Source organism: Vicugna pacos, chromosome X (assembly GCF_048564905.1).
Source record: "Vicugna pacos chromosome X, VicPac4, whole genome shotgun sequence".
Lineage (NCBI taxonomy): Eukaryota > Metazoa > Chordata > Mammalia > Artiodactyla > Camelidae > Vicugna > Vicugna pacos.
This window is the reverse complement of record NC_133023.1, coordinates 7,620,659-7,644,456: the sequence shown is the minus strand read 5'-3', so window position 1 is coordinate 7,644,456 and position 23,798 is coordinate 7,620,659. Positions and strand designations below refer to the sequence as shown.

At 44.3% G+C, this 23,798-nt stretch overlaps 1 protein-coding gene across 5 annotated transcripts in view; it reads left to right on the top strand.

The window, feature by feature from the left end:
* The window catches only part of ARHGAP6 (Rho GTPase activating protein 6), a 446,380-nt gene extending 430,232 nt beyond the window's left edge, over positions 1–16,148 (top strand). For all 5 annotated transcript variants that reach the window (XM_072956194.1, XM_072956195.1, XM_072956198.1 and 2 more), the window contains exons 11-13: positions 8,014–8,282; positions 10,246–10,326; positions 12,810–16,148. In XM_072956194.1, coding sequence (XP_072812295.1) covers positions 8,014–8,282; positions 10,246–10,326; positions 12,810–13,513 — 1,054 coding nt within the window. In that variant the 3' untranslated portion in view covers positions 13,514–16,148. The remainder of the gene's footprint in view (positions 1–8,013; positions 8,283–10,245; positions 10,327–12,809) is intronic.
* The last annotated feature ends 7,650 nt before the right edge of the window (positions 16,149–23,798 follow it).

Below are 23,798 nucleotides of genomic sequence, written 5' to 3'. Positions count from 1 at the left end.
TTCTGTTCATTTATGACTACTTACCAAAGACTTAGGTGTCACTAGATTCTACCTTGCTGTCCACGAGATGGCCACCTATGAAGGCAATATGGCATGAAAGAACCCATCCATGTTAACTTGTAGCGCTGACATCAGGGTGGTGGCATGGTTCTAGAACAGAGAGAGGGATGCCGGTGAAAGGCGCTGAAGTGGGAACACAACCTGCTCACACCAGGCCGGGTAGATTTCACAAGGGACTGGAGGGCGATTATGTTTGCAGGTCATGAGGTCCAGAGCTTGGACAAGCTGTGGTGCGATGGGAATGGACAGAATTCTTGTTCTGAAGACTTTATTTAGTGAAAACTCAGCTACGAGGGCTATAAAAGGTAAGGATCGCATGGAAGAGCAGAGTGCAAGAGTGGCTTCTAAAATGAATAGCGTAAGTGCAGTGATGTGCACGACCTCCCTCGTTCTTCCCTTCCGACCCTTTGATTTATTTCCTGAAGCTTCTGTTCTTTGCCATCAGTTCACATACCTAAATAAAGCTTTAGATTCCCCTGCCCCATGTGGAAACTGCACAAGGTTTTATTTGGAGTGGAAAAGTAAGTTTTCAAAAGCGTGTAAAACCAAGAACATATTTTTTACAATTTCTGTTTTGAAAGTTGAACATTTAGTTATATTTGGGAATTTAGTGTTTTGTTCTGAGTTGAGTTTTTTTTCCCTTCCTTATGCAACAACAGAACTGGAGGAGTGAAAGGAGGATTCATTATTTTTTCTTGTGCTTGTCTACTCACATTTTTGGTGTCTACCAAAATGGAATGCCAACAGGAGATTAGAAGAGATTTATATTGCTAACAATGCAAGACTTCTAGTTCTTTAATTGCTTGTCTGGTATATTTATTAGAATGATATGCCCTTTTCTTCAAAGATACTTAGAATAGACCTCTTCCCCCGTCATTTAGGGATATAAGGAGATAGGGGATGAGAATGGAAGGTAAATGAAAGACGCATTTGCAACAGAACAGAAGTATCATAGCAGGGGTGAGACTAGGGTGAGGAGAGTGAGGTGCAAATTTTAAGGGTGTTCTAAAACAGTCATCAAAATGAACAAGATTGAAATGTGGTGTTTCAAAAGATCAACACCAAAAATCTATGATAAACAAAATATCAAAGAATTTAAAAGACTAGTGCCACACCAAGCCACACTGGAGCCCAAAGCAAGGGGTGAAATGTGTGCCCCTGGCTTAAGTGGATGTGAATTCATTGATAATGTTTTGAAAATGCTCTTCTTTGCTTATCTCATTTTTAACTGAGAAAATGTCTATATTTGACAATTTCTCCAGACCAAGTGAAAATCTGGAATAATTTTTAATTAAGTTAAGCTCAGCTAAAATAGTAATAAAATTCTGTTTGGACATAAATAAAGGTTTTCAACTTAATAGAATGTTGTAAGTTCTAATGTACCTACTTTTTAATTTTTGAATATTTCCAATTGCTCTAATATTCTGGGAGAAAAATAACCATTGAAACATGTATACCTGTACGGTGCACAGGCTAAATAGAGCATGTTCCCTACTATATTCCAGAAACTAAATCAAAATAGAACAAATTTAATTGCATTGGGAGAGAAGGCTGATATGGATGAGCCAAACCCATAGGTATATGTTTTTTAAATTTCATTGGATTTCATTCTGTTAGTAGCCTTCACAAAACTTTTGCTGAAATCGCTCCCTGAAATAGCAGAACTGGTGACCAGCCAGGCAGGACCATGGATGAAGCCTCATAGTTGTCCCAGAGGATAAAGTGTCAGAACTGAAAAGAAGCTGTTAACATTGTTGAGCTACAGGTTTCTCCTGTTGAATAATAACTCTACCTTCCTTACTATGGAAGAGCCTCAGGCCTTAGAATTTAAAGGCATCACGTTTAAATCAACAAATCTCACGGAGATAATTTATTTTAATCTTTCAAAGATTGCCATTAAAAAGTCTTCTTCCACAAAACCACGGATTGTTACAGGATGAACTAAGTTCTGTTTTCCTTTTACCAGCACCTATAAAATCAGAAAGGTTTCAGGAAATTTTCAGAGATGAGAAATCAGACTTAACCAGCATAGTATAATAGCAGTGAGTGCTGTGAGTCTGGTAGTAGCTGGTGGCCTCAACTGTCTTTCTGTTCCAATTCCTTGGAAATTATGAAGCATTAAACACACACACGCGCACACACACACACACACACTCTCCATTCAAGAAAGCCCTTTCAGCCAGATAATTTTAGGAAAAACATATGTAGAAAAGAGAATTCCATAATGAAAAATTATGAAAAGTGTGAATGTGCCTCCTGTTGAAAGGCAATTCAAGATGGGGGGCAGAAGAGGGTGTAGCTCAGTGGTATAGCGCATGCTTAGCATGCATGAGGTCCTGGGTTCAATCCCCAGTGCCCCCATTAAAATAAATAAACAAACTTAATTACCTCTCCTCTCCACACCCCCCAAAAAGGTAGAGGGAGAATTCATCACATCCCCTCTTTTCCCCAGCACCTTTACTGTGATCAACTTCTTTATAAACTTGCAAGATATGAATTTGAAGATGTTTGACCAGGCGTACTGTAAACAAAATTAATAGAATCATCACTGTTTTCTCTTCACCTGTCATAATGCCTCTGTATGCTGGGGCTACTAGGAAGGAATTAATAAGAGCTAAAAATGAGGGGAGAAATTTCCCCAAAGGCCTGGGCAACTTCTAATGTCCAGGGTGCTGGCTTTATCTCCTGGTGGGAGTTTGGATTCGTGTCAGCTTCTCTTTGGAACGGGGTGCCTTTGTCCCTAGGATTCTGCATAAAGGATGCTTTGCAGAACTGAGTATGAGGAATGTGAAAATCGTCCATAAATCCAGAGCTAGGCAGTGGATTCCTTTCCCCCTACCGTGAACGGTGTCCGAGATGGTTATGTGCTTTGAGTTCCAACAGACTAAGGTTTATCAATTAACGACAAAGTCCAGCGTGAAACCAATGCAAGTTCAAACTCTCCAAGGATGCTTCTCACTGGAGTAGCTCAGTGAGGGGCTGGGCTGGCCACATCCAGTGATTGAACCGGAGTTTTCCGTTTATCCGCAGAAAGAGTTCTGTGCCTCCGGCTGCGGTGCAGGCCTGCCCACAGTACCCTGCCAGCGTGTTTACACCCTGACCTGGAGGGACCGGCTAAGGGTGAGAAAGCCATTCGCTCTCCATGTCCATCTCATGCGTACCTGGTTAGCTGAGACTGGCCATGCATGCTGTGGACGGTCCTGGGACTTTCAGGTCTCCTGGGGAAGCTCTCCATCCATGGAGGCAAATCCGTGTCAACTGGCAGGGTATCTGCTCAGCGCTCCCATCCTCCATCCATGAAATTCCAACACACAGACAGAGAAGCCACTGTGTGCTTCTGAACTATAGTTCTCGTCCGGTCAATCACTGGTTAAATATTTTATATAAATAAGTACATGACTATTTATTGCCTTTACTTGAAGTGCTGAACTTAAAATTGTCTTCGTAGAGTTGAATCATCTTAGAGGCAAATCTTAGAGAAGACATTGGTGGCTACTCATCTCATTCTTTCAGAGATACCCTAGGGAGGAAGGGGGTCCTGGATTTGTTTCCAGTTGATTTAATGATAAAGCAATAGAATGACACTAACATTTTTTTAAACTCTGAACTGCCTATGTTGTAATGAGAGTTCTGAGGAGTGAATAAAGTAGTCTTATTTTGTTTATTAACTGGTGGGGTGTCACGTGGAAAGACTCTCTTAAGCATAGGTTCTTAGGCAAATTTGGCCACCACCTTACTGACCTCTGCTGAGAAAATAAAATGATAAATAGGAAATACTTTTAACATATAAAAGAGCCATCAACTCAAAGTCTAAGAGAAAGCACTTTACTATTGAGTTTTAATAATACTGAGTAGTAGTTACCAAATACGCTTTAGGAGTCTCGACCCCTTCTGCCTGTACTGCTGGAGAGACACCTTATTTCATCTGCTTCATCGTTTCTTCCTAGACGGTGATCAGAAACAAGAAGGGTTATTAGCGCTAGCTTAGTACAGTGCCTGCCACACAATGAACTCTGCATAAATATCCATTTTTGTGCCTCTCACAGGCCAAGGGGTTATGTCACGTAAGTGTGTTTCACAAGCTGTTTGCCATGTATACTCAATCTGTACCCCCTTCCGTGGCCAAGATACGCTGGCTGGGAAGAAAGGCATCACCTCTTGTTGGGTGGCCCCATCTGCCCGTGCCCCTGACTGTGAGACTCACGGCCTGGGTCTGCCTCACTCACCTCTACCTCCAGGGATTAGCTTTCACCAGCTCCTCCAGTTTCTCCCCTGAGTGGGGCCACAGCTGTGGTGACTTTGGGGGCCTGAGTGTGGAGAATGACATAAAAGCAGAGAAAGGCAGATTGGTCTCTCCCGCCCCCCTCTCACCTAAACATATTCTGGTCCATAACCAAAGCACATTCGGTTATCTGGATCCTGCCACCTCAAAGTCAGGACTGCCACATTTACCCCCACTGCCAGCCAGGGCTGAGGTTTTGGCGACTATCTGGGGTTTTTCTCCCGATTTGACTTAGTAGATCCTTAGCCTCATCTATGGGTAGATGGAGGGCAGGTAGGTTTGGTATGGGAGGTTCTCAGGCTTCCCCAAGCATCAAAATTACCTGGGGGGCTTTTAAAGCCCTGACCGCAAAGGTTCCCTTTCAGTCGGCCAAGCCAGCTTCATGGGCCGAACCTGGTACTCAGAAGAAACGCACATTTGGCTTAATGATCTGCTGTCACCATCTTGAAATTCTAATCATTTTTCAGTTTCATTTTGCCCCGGATCCCGCATATGATAACCAGTCCTGTCAGTGGGTCCAGGATGGAGCTTGAGAATTTGCATTTCCAACAAGTGATCCATTTCCCAGGTGATGCCAATGCCGCTGCGTCAGAATCACTGAGTGAGGTTTTACAGAGTCAACCCAAAGAACAGAGGAAGGGGACGGTGGCCCTCCACCTCCTCCTTGTTCATGTCTGCTTGATCAGATCCAATCACAACCAAGAAAATGGAGGGAAAATAGTGTGGCAGCTTCAGTTTTGGCGGGGGGGTGGGTGCTAAAATTTTTATTTTATTTCATTTTTTTATTGAAGTATAGTCAGTTTACAATGTTGTGTCAATTTCTGGTGTACAACATAATAGTTCAGTCATACATATACATACATATTATTTGTTTTCATATTCTTTTTCATTATAGGTGACTATAAGATATTGACTATAGTTCCCTGTGCTACACAGCAGGACCTTGTTGTCTGTTTTATATGTAGTAGTGTATATCTGCAAAGCTCGATATCCCTTCCCAATTTATCCCTTCCCACCCCCTTTCCCCACTGGTAACCATAAGTTTAAAGAGTTAGTTTCAGTTATTTTTATTATCGCTATTCTTGTTCTCTGTTTTGTTTTGTTTTGTTTTAACCAAACTAAATGCTCTCATGAAGCATGCTGCCTTTTCAGTACTCCCAACAATGTGGGCGTGATTTCCCTGTCCAAAAACACTTTATTGAAGCAGCTTGCAGAAATATGTAAAGTGGAGCAATATCCTAGTAACTAATTTGAAAGACCAGGGAAAGTGGAGTGATGAGGTAAAATGAAGTTGTGCTGTGAACACACTAAGGCGTACCACCAGCTCTAATACTCCAGCTCGACTAGAGCCCCAGCTCCTCGGAGCCTTGTAGCAGTCACTGCAAAGACAGGTACTTTCTTTATTCCCTGACACAAGGTTCCATGTAGAGAAATAATTTTTACCTCCAAGTAGGTAAAAATAACCTGCTTTGCTTGAGAGAAACACAAATGTCCCTAGTACTGAGATGTTCGAGAAATTTCTTCCATGAGGCATCTTTCTTAGGTTTATCTATTTTTTTTTTAGTGGAGGTACTGGGGATTGAACCCAGACCTTGTGTGCATGCTCAGCACGTGCTCTACCACTGAGCTGCTATACCTCCCACCATGAGGTATCTTTCTTTATGCACATAACTGTTGGCTGAATCTGGAACTTGTAATGTTTTGTTGGATATATTTGATGTGTTTTGTGTGACAGATAAGCAAGATATGAGACAGAACTATTGTGGTCTCCATGCCCTACGGTATGACCTTTCCAAAACTTTCCTCCTGTTGTAAGGGGGCCGAAAAAGCATTCGAAGCCCTGATAGTTATTTTGTTTTGGCAAATAAGTTGACTTGACTCTCCTTAAAACATCCCATAAAATAAGGCTTTGTGTACCCACTGCTAGTGATATATCACGATGACTTCCTCTTGCCCAGTAGACAGAAGACACTTTTCATTAATGAATGGAAAAGTGTCAGCTAAATGGGAAACAACTGAAATTAGCCCAGCAATCTGATGTCTAGCCCTGGGCAGGATAGAGAGCCCTGATTCTGAGCTGAGCTCTGTGTGGCTGCAAGTTCAACTCATTTGTATTTTCCTATTTTCATAGTAAAGTTTCCTCAACCAGAGTCAAACTCCATGACGACCGACAAATGTCCATGTGTTTTGTTTTGTGTTCCCTTCACTTGATTTAGGGAGGGTGTCCCCTTTTAATTAGATATGGGGGTTAAATCACTTTTTCCCACTTTCCAGAAGTAGTAGTACGTTCCTTGTATTTTCCCTGCATTCACCGGAGGCCTGAAGTTTCTGGAAAACCATCCTCTTGGTTGTCCTCTGACTTTTTCCCATAAGACTATCAGTCATCGGTTTAAAAAGGAGGGAAGGAAAGGATTTATTTATTCCATGTGGGTGAGAAATTCCCTCAGCAAAACATATTTGGGCCCCTGGCTGCCTCGGTGGCAGGCGAAGCAGGTCACTGATGCTGAAATGCTTGCCTGGGACGCTGCCCCCTGCTGGAAACCCCAGGTGAAGCTAGACCCCCTGTGAGTGCACTTCCCCTGTGTTGCACGCACAGAACCCTTTGGTTAGGAAAGAATTGCTCAAGCATGTGTTTACTTTCTTTAAGATCACAAAGGATTTGTTTTGAAAAAGTAAACCAAAAGAAAGCAAAGACCAGTAAAGAGAAGTGAAGGGGCGGGGTGGGGAGGGGGAACAGAAGCAGGTTTTGGAACTTTTAATCAATCTGTGATCATTTCCCTTTAAGATGTTGTCAGGGCCACCTTTTTGAGGAAGGTAGAAAAAACAGATGTCCCCAGGTAAGACTTGGAACACTCTTGTCATGTTCCTGATGTTCCCATTTGTCCTGTTCTGCTCACATTTTCACTGTTATTTCTGTTGCTATGACAATTTATACACCTATAAAACTTAATGGATATGCTTACTAGGGTGCTTGATATCAATTTGTAAAAGCACTAGTGCCTTGTAGAATCCTTTCAGATGTATTTAAATACATTGGACTCTAGTGATGGTCATATATTTATCATTTTATACGTGAAACAACTGTTTCCACCATCCTCACCATCCTCACCATCCTCATCAACATCAGCATCGTTGCCGACGTCGTCATCACAGGAAGGGTGGATTTACTTACGCTAAGCACTTGGGTGGGGGGAGAAAAAGTGTCCATAAAGCCATAATGAACTGCATGTAAAGTTTCAATCATAGTTTTATCTGAATTATTTTTACTTCAGGATATTGAGGAAAGTCAAAGAGTTATCTACAGGTTTTCCTTACTTAACAGATAGCGAGCATCAGACTTTACTTTAAAAACGGAGACAGGGATTAATCCAACAGGCATTTCAGCGGTGCACCTTGGCGAACACAGGGATCCACTGTTTCAATCTCCCCTGCCCCACTTCGCCTTGCTGTTTCCTGTAACATCTGTTGGGTTTTACTGCCATCTGCTGGCCATTTTATGGAAACGCTTTCACCTTCTTGACAGACGTCTTGGACCATTGTTCAGAAGGTCTTTCTGTTTCAGCCCGTGTCCATTCACTCTCCTCCTGTCATTTGTGAAACCATCAGGTTGTTTCAGTCTGCTCACTCCCTGTTAACACACTCACGCTCCTGTAATTCTCTCCTTGTGCTAGAAGCCCTGACATGCTGAGGTCGGAAGTTTCCTTTTCCATGGGAGGAAGGCACTCGTCCACAGACTCCAACAAGGCCTCCAGCGGAGACCTCTCCCCTTATGACAACAACTCCCCAGTGCTGTCTGAACGCTCCCTGCTGGCTATGCAAGAGGATGCGGCCCCGGGGGGCTCGGAGAAGCTTTACAAAGGGCCGGAGCAGTATGTGCTGGTGGGCCACCTGCCATCTTCAAAGTCAAGGGAGAGTTCTCCTGGATCAAGACTTGGGAAAGGTACCTGGAGCCGGGCTGGCGCTGGCCCACCCAGGGACTCTGACTGCATGTGGCCTGGTGTGGGCGCTTTGGGCCTTCTCTCCCTCTCTCCCTTGTTTCCTGCTTCTCTGATTCGGTGGCATTTACTGAGGACCTGCCGAACACCCACGCCGGGTCTGAGTCCCTGCAGACCCGGCTGTCTGGGAAGCAGTCTCATGCTCGGAAAGCCACCGACCTTCCCACCTGACTTGCCCGCCAGCATCCAAGGGACTTTACGTGTCCTGGCCTGGGGTTTGGGGTGCATATTTGTTAGTCTAAGATGTCACCCAATTATTTGTGTTACTTTTATAAAGAGAACAAGCTGAACTTACAGACAGCATGTTCCAAAGAGATCTCCACGGGAGATGACCAGTTTTAGGCAACATAACGTTTTCATGGTCAAATACATTTGGGAAATGCTGAAGTAAGCAAGCTAACGGTTTCTCTACTGTACAATTTCTCAAACCCTTTAAAGTGCTATTGGGCACATGAATTTCCACAATGGGAGGGAGGCTATGCTTTGCAGCTTTTCCCAAATTTATTTGACCACTGAGTGGTTCTGTTCTCCCCTCCACAGAGTACTTCCTCAGGGTCAGGACTCAGAAGGACACTGTTTAAGTAAGAACTGAAAGACACAGTACAAAATCTTGCTATTTTATCTCAAATTTATAGTTTAGTCTGAAGAGCCACTCTGGAAGGGCTCCTATTTTTTCTGGTGTTTTTAATCCTAGCATCTTTATTGTTATTTCACAAATATTTGTGTTAAAAATGTTTGTAACTTACAATGAAACCAGTAACCCATGTTCCCATCAGGCATAAGATTTATTTTTAAAATATTAAAGGCAAAAAATTTATTTTTAAAAGATTGAAGGATTTGCCTCATCTGTCAAACAGACTCAGGGGCATCTCTTCAGGATGAACTGAGAGAATGCATATGAACTGCTGAACCCAGCAGACATTTGCTTCTAGAAATAGTCATTATCATCACATCATGGAATCGTAGTGAGGATTAGATGAGACAGTGAAAATGCCTAGTATAGCGCCTCATACTGGAGATATTTACAGACAGACTAAAGGGATGTATGGGAAAATACATGTATGAATAATACCGGGAGGACTCTATTGAGGCTAGTAGGGTGTGTTCCTGAGGGTAGTACTAGATTTTAAAACTATAACTATTGTTCTTCTATCTCTGTGTTAATGCGGTTGGAGCTGTTGTCACCCATCACAATAGTACTTGTTTCCTATCGCCACCGTAATAAATGACCACAAACTTGGTACTTTAAAACAACACACAAATCTATTATCTTTCAGCTCTGGGCGTCATAAGTCTAAAATGGGCCCACAGGCCTGTGCTCCTTCTGGAGACTCTAGGGAACAATGTTTTCTTGCCTTTTCCCACTTCTAGACGCCGCCTGCATTCTTTGGTGCATGGCCCCTTCCTCCATCTTTAAAGCCAGCAATGCAGCATCCTCTGTCTTGCCTCCTTCTTATAAGGACTCTTGTGATTCCATGGGGCTCACACAGATAACCCAGGTTCATCTCCCCATCTCAGAATCCATAACGTAATCGCACCTGCCAAGTGCCTTTTGAATATAACATCTTTAGAGGTTCTGGGGATCATGACACAGATATTTGGGGGGATCCTTATTCTGTCTACCACAGCATACTATAGAAAGAGCCTTTTTGTAAATCCCAAATGGAATAAGCCTCTTAAAAAGACAGGTCTGCTTCGTATTCTGTCTTGTATCCATCACAGTCTCAAATACAGGACTTTGAGCACAAGAGATGTTAGGAAAAAATTTGTTTATTCATTTTTTGCTCTTCAATTTTCATTGTGAGTTAGATGCCTTTTTTAAAAATTTGCATTCTTTTTTATTGAAGTAGAGTCGGTTTTCAATGTTGTGTCAATAATTACATACCTTTTTTATACACTTTGTCCTAGATATGGCAGAGGAGGCTTTCAATATCTGGGGAACTTGGCATTCAACTTTAAAAAGTGGATCCAAAGACCCAGGAATGACAGGTGAAGTATTTTTTTTAAACTGGTATTGCATTTACGTTTTCAGTTAATTTTTATGAATTTTTGCCTTACTATCATCATAGTACATGCTTGTCAAATATTATTTGGAAAATGCTGGAAAGAGGAAAAAAGGGGATAAAGCTAGACTTATCCTTTCCACCAAAATACATCAGTCTTCGACTACATTTCATTTCCTTTCCTTTGCAAGAGTTTTGAAAGATAGTTACAATCATTCTGTCTGTGCACCTTTATGTAATTCGTTTAACTTCCATTCTTCAGTTCTTTTCCATTATTATTAAGGGCCATGTAGTATTCCAGATGCATAGTCACAGTTTACAGCCCAATGCTGGGACAACTGAGTTGTTTCCATTTTTTTAATTGATGTAATAACTTATGATTTCAGGAACCTCTTTTATGTACTGTTTTTGTATTTTAAATTATGAACAGATTCACACAATGTTAGAAAGCCAGTTATAAATCCAGTTGAGGAAAGTGGGCCCAAAATTATGAACCTTTCCAAGAATATGGAGGTGTGGTCATTTCGGGTTCCATATGGGATGTATTAGCTTCTGCTGCATAAGCCATAGTGCCATATTTCACTGTACTGTCCATGTGACTTTAATCTCATTGCTATTGCAAATCACTGGGTCTGCATTTTGGCTTATTTAAAAAACAAAATTGTATTTATTATTTTAATTTGCCTTTCTTTCTCACCAGTATTTTTCCATTTTTCTGTTAATCAGCTGAATGTCCCCCATTGACTGTCATTTATGTCATTGGCTATTTTTGTCTGCTAGCATTTTTAAAATTGATTCTTAGGAACTCTTCCTATAGTGAAGACATTAACCCTTTATCCACATTGTTTGCCACTGATATCATTATCCCTTGCATTTTTTTTTCCCTTTTGGGGTATCTGGAATTTTTTTTTTTACAATGTTGTGTCAAATTCCAATGTAGAGCACAATTTTTCAGTTGATACATGAACATACATATATTCACTGTCATATTTTTTTTCACTGTGAGCTACCATAAGATCTTGCATCTATTTCCCTGTGCTATACAGTATAATCTTGTTTATCTATTCTACATTTTGAAATCCCAGTCTGTCCCTTCCCACCCCCACCCCCTTGGCAACCACAAGTTTATATTCTATGTCTATGAGTCTGTTTCTGTTTTGTATTTATGTTTTTTTTTTTTAGATTCCACATATGAGTGATCTCATATGGTTTATTTTTCAATTTCTCTTTCTGGCTTACTTCACTTAGAATGACAATCTCCAGGAACATCCATGTTGCTGCAAATGGCATTATGTTGTCATTTTTATGGCCGAATAGTATTCCATTGTATAAATATACTACATCTCTTTTGCATAATTAAGTCTATCACTCTCTCTTTTTGTGAATTATTTCACAAAATCAATCTTTCCATAAGAAAAAGGCAGCCTGGGGACATAGACCCCAGAACTCCTCATTTGCTTGTGAAACGCAGTGTTTGGCTCTCCCTTCAATTTCCTGAAGAAAGTTGTATCAGTTAGGGAAGGCTAACTGCTGTAACAGATTTCTCCTAAATGTCAGTGGCTTAACCTCTCACAGGTTGATTTCTCCCTCACTGTCCAGTCTAGTGTAGACTGTGCAGGGTGAAGAGGGTGGGAGTGCTCTGTTCCAGACAGTCTTGAGGTGCTCAAGTTCCATCTAGCCAGTGGCTCTCCCATCATCAGAGGCCTCATAGTCTTCCATGGTTTCTCCTTCCTGGGCTAGAAGTTGAGGGAAGGGAGCAAGCAGGAAAGACCAGGAGTGCATTTATTTATTTTTATTATTATTATTATTAATTCTATCAGGCCTACAAATAGCTCACATCACATTTCTCCACATTTGTTCGCCAGACCTCGTTTATGTGGCCCTCCTAAGTGCAAGAGAGTGTGAGAAATGTCATCCAGGAAGGAAAGGGGATGATTTGGCGAACGAGCCAGTCTCCCCCACGGTGGTGGTGGTGGAATATACACAGCGCTGCTGTCTTTCATCGTCTTCTGGCACCAAATGGGGGCATTTTCGATTCAATTCTTTTATTCCTACAGCTTTTACTGAAACAATAGAAACATGAAAACATTATCATTTGTGTCTCCTCTGGATTTCAAGTTGCAGTGAACAGGAAGGGCATGTTCCTTCCACCTCCGAGGTTCAGGAAAGGTTTCACAACCACGTGGGGATGGGGGAGGAGCTTCCTAAAACAAATTAGTGCCAAGGACTGTTTAGTCTCATTTGACAGCTAACATGTCAGGGTCTAGACATCTGTCTTTGGAGCTGCTACATGAATTGTGCCAAAAATCAAAAAGCATTTGTTATTTCACTAGGAAGTCTTTTACTTTAGGCAGCAGCAGCTGAGCGTGTCCCATGCGTTTTGAATTTTCCAGGTTGGCAGTGGGAAGGACATCCCAACAGGGATTGTACAAACTAATTCCACTTCTCGCCCTTCACTCTGGCTTCCAGGTTCCTACGGAGACATTTTTGAGAGCAGCTCCCTACGACCGGGGCCGTGCTCCCTTTCTCAAGGGAACCTGTCCCCGAATTGGCCTCGGTGGCAGGGGGGCCCGGCGGACCTGGGCGGCGGTGCGTGGGGCGTGCGGAGGACTCAGACCGCGAGCGCCGCGGCGGAGGGCGGGGCGCACGCGCCCGTCTCCCGCGTCTGCAGCACGCCGCACATCCGGGGCGGCGGCGGCGGGGCCGAGCAGCCCGCGCCGCGGCCCAGGCCCGAGCAGTGCTGGACTCTGAGCGGCGCCCAAGACGTCGCCGAGAGCGAGCCGGACGTGGCCTGGCCGCAGAGGAGAGCCAAGCCTCCGCCCCAGAGACCTGGAGAGGGTGCCAAGCATGACAAGAGGCCTCCTCCGCCTTATCCTGGTCCAGGGAAGCAGGCGTCAGCAGCGGCCCACCAGCCCGCGGAGCCACCGCTGTGGAGGCCGCAGAGGCCGGAGGAAGGCTCTGGAGCCGCTCTGGAGGAGGGAAGCCAAACAGCCGAGCGGGAGCATCAGGCCGCCCAGCAAAAAGTGAGCAGCGCCCACCCCGGTCCTTCCAGCGATCAGAACAGTAAGACCTTGGGGGACCCCAGCTGGCTCGACTGGCAGAGAGAGCGGTGGCAGATCTGGGAGCTCTTATCCACCGACAACCCCGATGCCCTCCCGGAAACGCTGGTATGAGCCCCACAGGCTCGAGCCCTCCCGTCCCCAGCAGCCTTCTTCAACTCAGTAGGGGAAAAAGTGGGTGTGGAACAATTGGGCACTTCCTTATTTTTCTTCCTTTACACTTAAAAAAAAAAACCACGAGAGAAAACTCAGTTCACTTAAAGATAGAGAGCACTATTACCCTGGCCATTTATAATAAGATTCTATTGCATAGCCAGCCTTCAGAAAAAAACAAAAACAAAAAATGGCTGTTAATACCCAGTCTAAAAGCTGTTCACATTGGCTCTGTATGCGGCAAAACTCTCGCTTTGGTATCGCTTAACTGTATTTATGTGTCTTCAGTTTTGACTCTTGTATATCTGTAACAGATTATATATGATAATCGTATATGTTATATTCACAAAAAACAGAAGGAACAAAATTTTTTAATCACTTCACTGATTCTAAGTAATGAGAGTCTGTAGAATGTTCTAGAATATGCACAAGCGGGTTTCTGTGCTTTTGCCATAGCTTTTTAACTGAGGACAGCCCTTCCTTCAATGCCTAAGGAAAACACTAACAAAACAAAGTAAAACAGAATATGACAAGCCATATTTTTATATAGTAGTGAGATACAAAAAAGTATAGTCACTGAATGCTTTTTCATATTGAATACGTTTTAAGGAAAATATTAAATTTGATACATTATGGAATATATTTTTAGAATCTGTTTAAGAAAGAATTCAGTTAATGAAGCAAGAGAAAGGCCGTGCCTGACAAAGAAAGAATAATTAAGTTGTACTTCCCATTTTAGGTCAAACTCAATTTTATATAGACCATATATAATATATATTTATGATGTACGATTTTTTTTTCAAAACTGCAAACTGGAATCCAACTATAAAGTGTTTAAGAATCAAAATAGAGTATTCAAATGACAGAACTTGGTTTTTCCTTTTGCCCCATAATCAGTATTAACCAAATTTTATGCAGTGCTTTGTAAAGTAAATCATATTTGGAAGAAAAAAAACTAAAGCTTTGTATTTACATTGTGCCAAAGGCTGAGGAAATGTTTTCTTTGGTAACTTTCTGTGTAATGTAAAACTCCTACCGCACTTCAGTAGTAAATTTGAAGTTTTTCAAGTGCAAAACAATATTTGACCAGCAGGTGGCGATTCGCTTCAGTATTTTATGAGATTTTTTTTTCACTTCATAAGGGAATGTGTATTATAGAAAAAGAATTTTTTTTATAAAACATGCTACATCTTAATTTTCATGTTGGCGATGACATTTTCAGTGGTGTTTCTTAAAGTTCTTGTGCCATAATGAATAAAAAGTTAAGCAAAGGCTTTGTTCCCTGGCATTAAATCTAATGCATGAACTCACGCTTCATTCCAGACATGCACATTCCGGACTATCTACAAGTCCAAGTGTAAGAAATTATGGCACTACTGTACATAGACAGCTAAAGAGCTAGTAAAAAAAAATATCAGGTGGCTTGGGGACATAACCCAGTGACACTGAAGCATTTAGAAATTTATATTTGTTGTAAATGAAGGCTGATCGGCATCCAATTGAAACTCAGTTGTCGATGAGAAAGCGGCTTGCTACAGGATGGGAACCCAGGTTTCCCAGCTGCTGGACGGGTGCTGGCCAACACAGCCCTTGTCAATTACATCTGCACTAGAGGCCTTGGGTGCTTATTTTGCTTCAGGGCTGAAGTAATGCCATCTAGAAGTGGTATCTGATGTTTCTTACTGGGAGAATGATGGGGATAGCTTCAGGCTCTGCCATTGGGTCCAGCACTTCTGCCACTGGCCGGGACTCGGGAAGGATTCCCTTGCCAGCCTCCGGGTCTTCCTGGCTGCCCACACGGAACCCAAAGTTGTAAACAAGATCCAGAGCAAACGCTGTCTTCTGGTGGCTCACAGGTTGCTTTCCTGGGCCACCTACTCCCATCCTACTCCTGCTGACCCTGTGTTTTCTTGGCTTTGAATTCGACCCCGGTCTGGCCGGTTCTCTCTCTCCTTTCTGGACGTGACTGTCTAATGAATATATGAGACCCCCTCTGTCACTCGGTGCTTGCCCTAATAGTCCTGGTTTTTAAAACTTTCAGATCAGATGGCCCTGCGGCTGATGTCTGTCTCACAAGAATAATGAAAAGTATATCTACTAATAGTCAGATCTAGAATAGTGAGTCCAGAAAACATAGCTCAGAATATTTTTTTAATAATTAAATTGTGTGCGTGTGTTCTGTGCCTGTGTATGTACATGTATGTGCATGTAATGAACAATATTCACTCTCCCTCTTTGGATGGTCTGAGCCCAGTGGCCATACCTTTAGTTTAGTGCGTGAAAGCATGTTTCTTAGATGCTTTTATCACATTGACACACACAGGACCCGAAGACCTGAGTGGAAATTGGAGTCATTTCTAACACCTTGTAAATAACATAATACCTAACAAGAAAAACATAAACTCTTTCAAGTTGGACAAAACCATTTAGCAGGCAGTTGAGGTTACTCATTCCCGGGAGCAGAGAGCTCCTACAATCAAGAAAAAAGCTACGATGTGCCGCAGATGTCTCTGCATCTGAATACTCAGTTACCGTGTTTGCGTCTCTGGCAGCGGGCAGAGTGACGGTGGCAGACAATACCAAATAGGACTTTGTCTAGATCTAAGTAACTATTAACATACATTTGTTGTGGGTTTTTATAGAAAAAAAAACTCTTATACCAATGGAGTTTGTGCAAATTAAAGAAATTTCTAAATAAGCCCAGCTTGCTTCTTTTCTTATGCACATTTTAATACACATCTGCTTGGCAGAGCAACAGCCCTGGGATTAAACCTAAGAAGTTGGCAGAACAGAGTCCAGGCCTGTGGTGTCTGTCAGTCTGATAAGCAAACTGCAGGAGGTGGAGTCAACTGAACTGAGAAGGAAGACAATGACAGGGGAAGAGTCACATGGGGATGAAAACAGGACATCTCCACCGGGCAGAATTGTAAAGCAGGACAAAATCAGCAGCAAATGTTCTTCAGGAGAAAAAAAATCCAAGCCAAAGGAAAATTCCAGTAAAGTTTGGAATTCTTCGGCACGGTCCAGGTGGCGGATGGTGTGAAGATGTGGAACTGCAGTCAGTGGTCTCTGGGGTGGACTCCTGGCCTGGCGTGGCCTGTGGTTCCCCACGGCACGCACAGCACCGACCCCAACTGAAGGGCCCTGGAGGTTGCCGAAGGGTCAGAAGATTCTCTCAAGTCAATTTGACCAACGTCGGTTCAGCCTAGAGTGACCAACTCATCCCAGGTTGCCTGGGCCATCCAAGGTTTAGTAATAAAAGCCCCACATCCTGGAGCACAGGCCATGCTACTAGCTGGCATGGAGGGGAAGGTGGGATGGTACTTGTCAGGGAAGGTCGCCACATAAGATACAGGGAGCCCAGTTCAATTGGAATGTCAGATAAATGACTGGTCTAATTTTAGTGTAAGTATATGCCCTGCGCTATCCAGGAGTTACTTACACCTAAAAAAAGATCCTTTGGCCCAGATATTACATGGGACACACATATTAATAAAGGATTTGTTGTTTATTTGACTTTCCAATTGAACTGAGCATCTATTTGCTAAGTCTGGTAACCCTAACCTGCCGATTTGATAGCCACTCGGTCCTCAACTGCCTCCTTGACATCTGCACCCAACGCCCCACGGTGCCTCAACCGTCCGGAAAGGGCCAGCTGCAGCTTCGACTTCCACGCGGAGCCACGTGGCCTCCAGCCCCCGCCCACTTCTCCGTCCAGGGAGTCTCACCTGCAGCTTCCCTGGGATCCAAGGCTTGTTGACTCCCACAGGTGTCTCCTGTTTGTCCAGCCTCACCAGCTCAGTTCGAGCCCTTACCCCCCGCCCCGGTTACCGCGGCAGCCCTCCATCTCCGCCCTCCCCCTTCCTCCACACCACCACCATCACAGCTCCGAAACGCGCATCTTGTCCTAGGCACATCCCTGCTGAAAAAACCTTGAGGCCCTCTTTTCCCTCTGGCCTACAGGACGAAGTCCACACTCCTTTGATAACATCAAAACGCTCCACAATCTGGGCGCCATCTGCCTTCAGCATCTCCTCTCTCCCCAGCACGCCCCCCCCCCCTGCTCTGGCCGTGTGCGGAAAAATCCCCATTCCCACGTACAGGACACGCTCTCCCGCCTGTTCCAAGGGCCCCCAGTGCGCTTCCTTGCTTTTCCTATTCAATCAAACGCTCATTTTCTCCTCAGATTAGCCGGAGCCGGCCCCTCCCACAAGCACGCGGAACCACGACTTACTCCGGCGCCCGGTGTACGTGACCTGGTAACCGGCGCCGCAGTGCATGATGGGTGCCGCCATGTTCCACCTGCCGGCCGTGGCCGCCCCGTCCCCGACGGCGGGGACTGTGTCCTCAGGACCGCGCAGAGGCCCGACGTGAATTTGCTGTTTGATAAACGTTGGCCGAATGTGTGCATATAACTAAGATGGAGCAGGTTACCATGCAGTGGAGAAAAAATACAAGGACATCAACCTCGCGGCTAATTCAGAGGTAGGGCTTTATTTTTCAAATAAAAGGGTTTTTGAAGTAAGGAGAAGGCAGTCTGAGGAGAAGCACAGAGACCCTGTCTCCTAACCAGCCATGTTCCACAAAGACGCGGCACCGCCGCTCTGTATTGTAGGGGACAAAGAGGGCGGGTAGCTTGTGATGCATGATTTCTTTATTCCTGAGCTTTGAACTTGAATAGTAAACGTGGGAAGCAAATGTGTATTTCCATGCTTCCTGCTGGGTGCTCAGTAAATATTTAATGATTAAAAAAACCAGTCACGTTTTAAAGTGTGGGCTTCAGGGTCAGGGAGAACACGGTTTGAGTACTGGCTTTATCATTCATTCGCTGGTATCCGTTACTTTGACTCATTTTCCGTTTCCTCAGAGTCGTCGAAGCATAACAACATGCAACTGCCAGGATTATTGTGAGGGTTAAGTGGGGAAATGCCTACAGTAGTGCCAGCCATGCGACAAATATTCAATGCAGTATACTTGGTGTCCCATGTGACATCATTTTAGAAAAAACAAATTGGGATCTTCTGCTGCAAACCGCAGCTACTACAAGCTAACACTTAGTAACAATGCCAGCTCTGGTCTAAGTGATTCACTAACGTGAGTTCATTTAACCCGCGCAAGCCGTAGACAGGAACCATGACTAGCCTTATTTTCCAGGGGGCACAAAGACTCAGAGTGACATCAAAGGAGTTGCCCAAGGTCGCACAGCTGGAAGGTGGCAGAAGCAGGATTCGGTGGCTGGCCATCCAACTGTGCCAACTGGCTATTTGGACAGAACCTCCCGATGTCCACTAGGGGGAGCAAAGCTCTTTCTTATCCTCATACAAACCAGATGCCAACATTTGCCTAGAGGTGGAGAGGGCGGAGGGAAGGGAAAAAAAGAAAAAACTTCTCCTCTACCCGCTTAAGTTAATTGCCTGGGGCCTATAAATTAAACTGACAAAAGACAGTTTGACAAGAGAAAAAGGTTTATTTCCTATGCATACAGGAACCAACAAAAGAAGTATCTGGCTCCTTAAATGGGTAAAGTTAAAGATTTACATACCCAACCTAGCAGGGAAAAGGGATGGGGGAGGAACAGCTTCTGTGGGAAAAACAAATAGGTTTATTTAAGAAAAACAAACGGGTTTTTTGGAGACCAGACAGGAGATAAGAAAGTTTGTGATAACAGTTGTCTACGCAGGTACAGCAGTCGTTCTGTCTCCATCAGGGCTGTAAAACTCCCCCAGAGGGGGGATTTATGGTGGCTTCACTTCCCAGAAGTTGCTTTTAGTCTGATAAGAGAAGCTCGAGGAGGCTTTTTTTCTGCATCTGTTGAATCTCAAATGTCTTCAGTTTAAAATAATCTTTATGCCAAGTCTGGGGTTCCAAGTGGGTCTTCTCCACAAGGGTAAAATGAATTAGAGAAGGAATTAGAAACATGCTTCTTCCTGCAGTAAAGAAACAGGCAAGTCAGTGTTCAGAGCCCTCTTCAAGTCAAATCACTTGATCAAAGACCATGGAGCTGGGTCCAGAATCTGCATGTGGCCGTGAGGGGAGCCTGAGGGCAGATGAGGTGCCTGGCTCCTTTTCCTTCCTGAAGCTTTGCAGGAGGCCAGCTGGTTGCTTCACCCTCCCGCTGGCCTCCCACCAAGAGACTCCCTTCAGTCTTTATCCCATCTGGGGAGGGGCGAATTCTGCCTTGGCCATGAGCACAGCCGAGCTTGGCAGGACTGGCTTGCTAGGGACCAAGCCAGTGCTGGTTTGCAACATCACTGCTGAACAAAGTGTGCAAAGACTGGAGCTGGCCTGGCCCTGGGTGAGGTTTTTCGCAGCCATTCTGCAAATATGAATGTTTTGGGTTGAACTGTGTCTCCCAAAAAGATGCTGAAGTCCTAACACGCAGTGCTTGTGAGTGTGGCCTTAATTGGAAAGAGGGTCTTTGCAGACGATAAGGTTAAGATGAGGTCATTAGGGTGGGCCCTAATCCAGTATGACTGATGTCGTAATAAAAAGGGGAAATTTGGAGGCAGAGACAGAGACCCCTCCAGGGAGAAGGCCTTGTGAAGACTGGCGTTCTCCTGCCACCAGCCAAGAACTGCCGGGACCTGGGAGAGGGGCCTGGAACAGAACTTCCCTGGCGCCGTCAGAGGTGGCGCAGCTCTGTCAACGTTTTGATCTTACTTGTAGCTTCCAGAACTGTGAGAGGGTACATTTCTGTTATTTAAACCATTCCGTTTGTGGCATTCTGTTAAGCCTTTGCAAACGGATATGGTGAGGAAAGCTCCAGCCAGAACATGTCTGCGGCGCAGGTGAGCGGCCACCGGGAAAGCATCCGCCTTTGAGACCACGACTCACATAGAAGAAGCACCCAGTGTCAGAGGGGTTTTCTGTGACCCAGCTGAGGGGCCATTGTCTCCACTCCATTGTCACCTTGCCCCCATTGTCCTCGCCTACAGAAGTGAGAAGATGAACTTTCAAAGGAAAGGTTTTCATTATTAAAACAAGATGAAGGAAGGTGGAATTATGCAACATTCAGAACTGAGGGGAGGGGGAGGGCTTCCAGGAAGACATGGGGTAAGCAAAACTGGAAACGTGGCATTTACATTTAACATTTGCTCTTACATTTCCTACTTGGACCTTGGACGCATGGCTGTGTAAATATAGGGCAGTTGTAAATGCATCACAAAGATGCAGCGCGTGGAAGTGCAGAGGGTGTGAAGGATGCTGGGAGGAAAGTGAAACTCAAACCATGATTGGCAGCAGCAGCATCTCCTGGGAGCACTGTCATTAGGAATGCAAATTCTCGTGTGTAGGTGTACTACAATTTGTTTATCCATCCATCAGTTCATGGACATCTGGGTTGTTTCTAAGCACATTTTATAGAGGAAAAGGAAAGCGCCGGTTAACCGGGAATTAGCTGAAATGTAGGTCTTTTAAGAGTGCATCTACTGGTGTACTTCATGTAAAAACCGGTTGGAAGTAGGTTTTCAAACCACATTATTTTCCCTGAGCTTAAAAATCTCCAGCGTAAAACATGGCATAACCCAGTCCATCCAAACGTGAGAGAACTAGGCCATATCAAACCTAGAATTCTGGTCTGAAAGGAACCTTTAAGAGAATCTATGGAAAGTGAGGCTTATAGACTTAAGTGATTATTCACATCCCCTGGCCAATGCAGAGAATCAGTACAGAATGAAGAGCTCCAGTCCTGTCTTCTTCCATTACCCCAGCCACCATCTCCAGATTTGAAACACTGGCGTAAGAGAATGACGGAAAACTACTTTAATGAAATGACAACTAAGGATGAGGTTTTTTAATTAATAGTGGTGTAATTCTCTGGTGGGGCCTGCCGCTTTCTCCAAATGATTCGTCTGGGTTAATCTAAGCATGAGGCACTCTCCTGGGAATGGAAAAGGGTGGGGTGGGGTCGCAGGACACAGGCCTAATGCCAAATGGTCGAAATCGATTAAAGAGAAACCTGATTTTCCATTGGCTGCGGGTGACTTCCCCCTCCCACCCCACCTCACGTCTACTGGCCATAAACTGGGACCATAAAGCTCAGACAGCAACTGAAGCTATCTGATGATGATGAAAGGAATCAGCCTGTTAGGAGGAAGTGAAAAGTGAGCATGGAAGAAGCCATCCAGAGAGGTGCAATCGACCAGGCGCACACCCAGTCTTGCACTTACGGTGGTGAGTCCCAGCAGAGAATCTGTTACTTGCTGCCAAAAGCATCCTGGTAATATTTCATACCCAGCTATTGAAGGGCCACAGGAACCAGTGACGTGAACTTAGCCTAAGTGTAGAAGGGATATAGTAAAGTGGTTAAATGATGACTGCACAGAGCACTAAAATGACCTTTAGTCATCCTTCAGGACTCCACTCAACTGTTACTGTGAAATCTTCTCTCTACTCACAATTCTAACATTAAACTACTCAATATTAATAGTATCCGTGCCCCCATCATACGTGACAATGTGTGTTAAAGCATTAAGCGATGGCTAATTATAACTATATGACAGCACCCATATGCCCACGCCTCATTGCCCAGAGATATAGGCTCCCTAAGAAGAAACTTGTCTTAGAAACTTGCATGTCCCCTCAAGTGCCTGCTACGATTTCACAAAAACATTGGAATAGTTGCTACGTGATGTGTCGACCCAGATTAAATACTTGGTAGAAAGCGCCGTCGGCTTTCTCATCAAAGCAAGGGAGTAGCGCACAGAAGCAGGAAGTAATTATTTACCACATATACCAATGGCAGGGAATTTCACTTCAGGTATCGTGGCTTCACTCCACTGCAGCAATAATACATATTGTTTCTGTTATGGGAGGGTGGATGGCTAACTGATCTACGTTACCTTAATATGCTGTATATCTAAGAAATGATGCCACTTTGAAATGTTTACCTTAAATTGGGACGAATATATTGCTTTTGAAATGATTTTTGGGGTACTCTTACTCACAGTAAACGTAGCCTTGTGATAGCTGTTTTGCATCTAGGTACTTAGTAAGTTTTCACCGAGGGGAATACTTTCCTGATCCTGAGGGCACACTGAGATACATTTCAGATTAGGAAACACAATGGTCTAATTATAATCTTCATTTTTATCAAGTGGATCTTGCATATTAAGTAAACTGAATGTCGCTCTCATGTTTATGTTTTTTCAAAGGTCAAAGATTGCTATCTGTCTTTTCCCTTTAGCGGTTTTAAAAAACAGGAGCTCGCTTAGAGCAAGCACCACGTGCCTGCTAATCCTTACAACGAACCAAAATCAGGCGGAGACTCTGAGGTTCCCTCTCTAGACAGTCCTCCCTGGGGGAGGAGGTCAGTCCGTCTTATTCCTCCCCGTGCTCTCTCCTGGCGGGTGACGGTGAGGCAGCAGCTGCCAGGCGGTCAGCATTTCCCTGCTGCGGGCTCTGTGCCAAGTGCCTTCCGGTGTCAGGACCCGCAGACCAGCTCTGCTAGCTGGGCACTGGGCTCTGAAGCCCACAGTTCACAGGTGGAAATCCAACTCCCCAGGTATTAGGAGGTGGGGCCTTTGGGCGTGACGAGGTCATGAAGGCGGAGCCTTCAGAAATGGGATTGGTGCCCTTATAAAAGAGACTGCGGGGAGGGGGACCCTCCCGCCCTTCCCTCACGTGAGCAAAACAAGACGGCGCCATCCTTACCAGACAGCGGGTGTGCCAGTGCCTTGATCTTGGACTTTCCAGCCTCCAGAACCGTGAGAAATGAATTTCTGTTGTTTCTAAGCCACCCCGTGGGTGGTATTTGTAATAGCAGCCCGGAGGAACAAAATCAGTTCGTTCTGTTATTCTTTTTGTGGCCAAAAAAGCTGAGGCCCAGAGATACTAAGATCACACAGCAAGTGAAGGGCTGAGTCGTGGCTTGAAGCCAGCCATCTGCCTCTAGGATGTTCTTTCTGTCTTTTTTTTTTAAAAATTGAGGTATAGTTGCCATAAATTACTGTCAGGTGTCCAAGGTGAGGATTCAGTAAGACTAGTTAGTGCCTGCCACAAAAGTTTTTTGCTTTCTTGTGCTGAGGACTTTTAAGATGTGCTTCTTAGTAGCTTTCAAATATGCAAGTCAGTATCACCAACTCTAGTCACCAGGCTGCACATTACATCACCATGACTTACTTGCTTTACGACTGGCGATCTGGACCTTTTGACCCCCTTCATTGTTGTGGGACACAACGGGGCGGTCGGTCGGTGAGTCAGTGACACCAGACATTAAGTGTAAGAATAAAAAAGGAGTTTATTAGGG